The following is a 5,398-nucleotide window of genomic DNA, read 5'->3' on the forward strand; positions in this document are numbered from 1 at the left end:
ATTTGACTATATTGTACTTTGTTTTCATCTATTTTAAAACCATAGCTATATTTTGCAGCCTTCTTTCACATTTCCAAGAAAATTCCCACCCCAAAGCCGTATCAATCTTGTTCTGAAACCCAAAAAGATGCAAGGACTGTACTACACAATACCAAAACTCTTAAACCTGATAAACGACAACAAATGTATGATCCATGTCATTTATAAACTTGGACCCTGAACCTAAATAAACATTCTATTCAAAGAAACATTTGAAAGATACCAGGTATAACAGGAACGCAAAAAGATTTATATTATGATCTTTGCAGCCCCAACTTAGCCTCTCACTACTTAAGAGCTTGGCAGCATTTGTCAAAAATGAAGTGAAAAATCTGCTCAGACCTCACTAGGGGCGGGAGGAACGGCTGGACGTGACTTGACCTTGGAACGTGCAGCGGCTTTGGCAGCAGCACGAGCCCTGGCAGCGGCTCTGGCTTGGGCTCTCTCTTCCTCATCTTTCAAAGCTTCTTCATAATGGGTTGGGAAGGCAGTGGGGACCGTATCATTGACCTTGGCCAAAAACTCCAGGACTTTCATCTTGCTGGTTTCAGCGCGGGCTTTTGGGCCCCACAGGAACTCATAGCGAGGAGGATTACTGTTGCGCATCTGACGATACACTAGGTACTTTTCCCTCACCAAATCTTCTGTGATAAGCTTCCTGGGCTCCCCAAAGATTAAATGCTGCTTCCCATCATAGATGCCCAAAATATTCAGGAATTCCCAGGTCTCCTCCTCAGAGGCACGGTTGCCATTCAAGAAGATCATACCCAGGAGAGGCATCAGAAGCCCGTTTTTAGGAAGTCCACAGCCGCCGCTGAGACTTCCATCATCGGTGAGATCTAGCTTGCTGACAAGGGTATAGGAGTGACCACTGGGCTTGACTTCCTTCAAGTCAAGGCCAAAGACCAGCTCCAGGCGCTCAGCGGCTCTCCTAAGGATCTCAGGGAAGCGCCCCTTATACTTTTTGTTGACAAGCTTCAGCATGTCTGCCTTCATAATGGGCTCTTTCATGTTATACTTCTCTAGCAGGAATTGCATCAACATTCCTACCTTCCCAGTTAGAGGATCTTCGCGAGAGCTCTCATTGGAGGTTGAGGCCTGAGAGGAATTTTTACTTTTCTTAACTTGGCCCTTGGCACCTACGGCAGATCTTGGGCGTGAAGCCCCTGCATCAGGAGAGCTAGTGGCAAGGGCTCCCTGAGGCTTCTGGCGAGTGCCAGCAGTAGGAGAGCCCGGGGGAGTACCCCCAGAAACAGGAGTCGGGGAGGCTGGGGCCTCTTCTATCTTTTCTGCAGTGGTCTGAGCACCCACAAGACCCTGGGTCTCACTCCGGGCCTGGCGGCGTTTCTCACGCGCACGGAGCTTACTCTTCTGACCCCGAGGCATGACTATGGTCAGGGACAGTAGGCAGGAGTGTGGGCAGGACAGTAGGAGATGCTGGACCCTGGAGGAGGGAAGATGAGAGCGTGTGAGCACCTTCAGCAGCGAGATACCATCTGGCTTTTAAGAAGCCACTTCTGCAGGTTTTCTTTAGTGTACTACTCTAAAATGCCACTGGACTCTTGCTCTTGGTCGCCCATTCCCTGGGAATCCAGTGTAAGAAGTTAGTGACAGTGAGCCTTAGGCTACAGCCTGCCTGTTCTGCTTGTGGCTGACTGGGGTGACCACAGGGCCTGACAGTGGGGGGGGGGGGCTCAAGGGTGCCCTTGGTTCACAAACAGGATTACGACATCAACTGTTGGTAGGGCCGGGACCTCTTTCCTGTGCTGCTCTTAAGTTGATACCTCAAAGCTCACTGGGGCCCTTGAGAAGGAACTGAATCATGGGCACTGTCAGGGTTGACAGTGCTGACAGATGTGTGGGACCCTCTGTCCTGGACTCATTGGTCCTCAATCATTCAGTCCTCATCTAGTCTACACCTAGAGTCCGGGACCCCCCCCCCCCCTTTCTGCTGACTGGCACTGCACCTTCAGATGAAGATCTCATCTCCCTTAGAAATGATAAAAAGAGATGAGGGGCCTCAGCCTGACAACCATCCTCCAGGCCTTCAAGGGCTGAATGTAGGACTGGGTAAGACTCTGTATTGTTCCTTCTATTTGGTGGGAGAAGGGGGTGATATCTTCAAGTGTCATTCACAGTCCTCACTTTGATTCCTGGGAGGATTTGGGGGCTCCTTTCTCTCTTGACTTGAGGACTTTCCCTCACAGTATGGCCCACAACTCCCTGAGACCCGGTGGTGGAAGTGAGGGTGGCCTTACATGGCCACACTGCCCATGTCTCCAGAGGCTGAGAGCTGCAGCAAGCAGGCTGAAGCCTTAGGATGTGTGGCTATGCCTGCTAGCACTCTCTGATCCCACTGTTCTGCAGTCAGTGGCTCCCTCAGTCCTCATACAGGCCTTTGACCTCCAGTCTGGTTAGGATTTGGGATTCCTCCTTCTACTGACCTGAGTCTACAAGCCTCAGACCAAAGCTCTCACCTCCTTGAGTAGTTAGAAGTCAGGGGCTCCACATCTGGCTAACTTCCCTGGGGACTCCCAGATGTAAGAGGAGGGCTGCTGCTCTGTGCAGCTCCCTGTTTTGAGGAGAGGTCTGCTTATTAGCACTGATGGTCCTGCGCTTACCCCTTTTAGGGCCAAGACTCCTCCCTCTACCTAATACAGTTGACTTATCTATCTATCTATCCATCCATCCATCTATTTCCATTTAATATCCACTACTCATTTATTTTGCAGATAGTAGTTTGTACCTCTTGATCCTCCTCACTTCTCTCCTCTGCCCACCTTCCTTGTCTCTAGTAACCGCCTCTTTGTTCTCTGTATCTATAACTGTTTCAGTTGTTCGTTTGTTTTGTTTTTCAGATTCCACATATAAGTGGAATCATAGAGTATATGTTTTTCTCTAAATTATTTCACTTAGTGTAACACCCGCTAGGTCCATGCCCCCTTTAGATAAAAGCCTTTCTCTGATTGTCCACCCCCCCCCCACCTCCCACTCCAAGCAAACACATGGGGTTCTCTTGTTCTGAATTACTCTAGGGCATTACAGGACTGATGGCAGGAAAGGGGGGGGGGTGCTCTGTGCAGTCATCTCTTTTGGACGTCACCTCGTTAGCTTTTCACCTGTTACGGACAAGACTACTTCCTCTGCCTAAAGAGGCTGACCCCTTTAGACAAAGGCCCTCCCCTCCCTGAGGCCTTCAGACGGCAACTACGACAGGACTTCTCCGCCTTACAGCTCAGGCCTGGGCCTCACACTGCCTCTCACAGGGGCGCAATGTGGGTGGGTCACCTCTGTTACCGGAGGGTGGGGGGAGGGAAGGAAAGTCCCTTTAGGCCACATTCAGGCCCTCACCTTGGCTCCGAAGGAGTCCTTGGAAACCGCCCTGGGCCGAACAACGCTGCGTCTGCCGGTTCGGCGCCTCGCCTCAGAAGCGGAAGTCGGAGTGCAGCCGCATCCGGCCAAGCGTCTTTTGCGGGGTCTCCCAGGGCTCACGGCAGGGGCGGGGCGCCGCGGGACCAGTGGGCGGTCCCTCAGGCTCCTCCCTCAGGGTCCTGCCCCAGGGTCCTCCGTGTCCTCCAGCCCGCGTACAAAGGCCTCACCTCCGGAGTTCCTAGTGGGGAAGTCAGGGCCTGCTGCTTGACCCCCTCGGCCTGACAAGAGGGGTGCGACCCTGTGAGCCTCCGTCTTTGGGGGAGAGCTCCTCTCACTAGCACTGAGGTCCCCACCTTGACTCTGGTTAAGGCCAAGACTCCTCCCTCTTCAGAACTGGGGTCTATCTGATCCTGTTAGATGAGACGCTTTCCTCCCTGAGACCACACAGGTAGACTGAGGGGACGACTCTGTGGTAGCTCTTCTGGGTCAGCCAGGGCTAAGAAAAGTACAGAACTCTGGCCCCCTCTTCTTTTGGGGAGGGGGTCCCATCAAAACACTCAGGATCTTTACACGAATTCTTGTGAGAGCCCAGGTCCCTCCCTCTGCAAAAGTGAGGCTGTGCCCATTAGACACGGGCCTTCACCTCGCTGAGACTTTCCAGAGTGAAATCAACCTGCTATCTCTGCCCAGGGCTTCCTGGGGACGACAGCATCGGAGATTTTTCAGGGCCTCCTTTTATGCCATGCATGCTATACTTAGTCCACATTCAGGTCCTCTTCTTGACAGATAACCAATCCTGTAACTCCACCTTCTGCTTTCCTGAAGCTCCTCCTCTTACAGCAAGGCCCTACGCCCCTGAAATTTCCAAGTTGGAAGTCAGGGTGCTCCTCATAAGATCATACTCCTTCAGGGCCTCCAAGAACAGTCATCAGGGATGCAGTTCTAAGGGAACTCACTGTTTTGGCTGAGTCCTTCCATGATTCCTCACTCACTGTTTTCACTATGTCTAACAAAGCCTGGAATTCCTCCTTCTACTGAACTAAAGTCACTACCCTTAGTCTTTGGATCACTCCTATGTTGAGGGGTGATTGTCTCCTCAGCCCTCATTCATGGGGTTCTTCATAGCGGTTTCTGTCTCTTGATTAAAGGCTTCCTGGGAAATACATATTCCTGCAAACATCTGACCAGTTACCCTATTGGAAATCTTGCAGAAAATGGGTCTCTGTCCCAAAGGTGATGTAAGATTAGGGAAATGTAGCATAAATCTAGGAACCCAGGACAGATGTTATGCTGTCAGAGAAAAAAAGCTGATATATTCCTTCTCTTCACCAGCCAGCCTTAGAGTAGTTCTAAAACATTTACTTTCTACACAGTAGAATAGATCCAGGTAATTTTGTGAGCCCCTGATCTGTTGAGGGTATCTGATTTTTCATTTGTAGATGATCATATTGTCACTGAGCATTGCTTCTTTCTCTTCTTTATTCATATCTCTTATTTATTTTGGTATTCGTATTGCTTTGAGTATGTATTCCAAGCCAATGTTTTGGTCACAGAATCCTTTTTATTACTTGATATACATTGTGAAGTGGTAGAAGAAAGTGAATTAATTGACTCATGGTCAGCCTCAGGCTGGGAGGAGTGGAACGGTGTGAGCTCTGGACAAATTCAGACCAGGGGTCTATTCCAAGCCCTGTCACTTATTAGCTGTGTGAGCTCAGGTCTATCTTTTAGGGCTAGTGGCACGCAGTTAATGTATGTAAAGCCCTTGGCGCAGTACCTGGACTGCATTGAGACTTTACACAATGTCTGTTTTTACTGTGATTATGATTATTTTGACCCCAGAGGATACTACCCACCCCGATGGAATTTTTAAATCCAGGAAGTATCAGAGAATATGTGGCAGTCTAGAACACGGAACACCAAATCAGTCCAAAATGCTGTTTACAGAGAATTTCTAAGTAAATCCCCCCCATTAAATCATATTTTG

The 5,398-nt window shown here is 49.9% G+C and overlaps 1 protein-coding gene across 1 annotated transcript; it reads right to left on the bottom strand.

Annotated features, from left to right (window-relative positions):
• Positions 1-375: 375 nt before the first annotated feature.
• On the bottom strand, positions 376-3,441 carry MAGEB1 (MAGE family member B1). Its single transcript, XM_010980329.3, has 2 exons — positions 3,391-3,441; positions 376-1,483 (listed from the first exon to the last, which is right to left on the bottom strand). The coding sequence occupies exon 2, from the start codon at positions 1,423-1,425 to the stop codon at positions 376-378; it is 1,050 nt and encodes a 349-aa protein (XP_010978631.1). The 5' UTR covers positions 1,426-1,483; positions 3,391-3,441.
• Positions 3,442-5,398: the final 1,957 nt, after the last annotated feature.

Source organism: Camelus dromedarius, chromosome X (genome assembly GCF_036321535.1).
Source record: "Camelus dromedarius isolate mCamDro1 chromosome X, mCamDro1.pat, whole genome shotgun sequence".
Lineage (NCBI taxonomy): Eukaryota > Metazoa > Chordata > Mammalia > Artiodactyla > Camelidae > Camelus > Camelus dromedarius.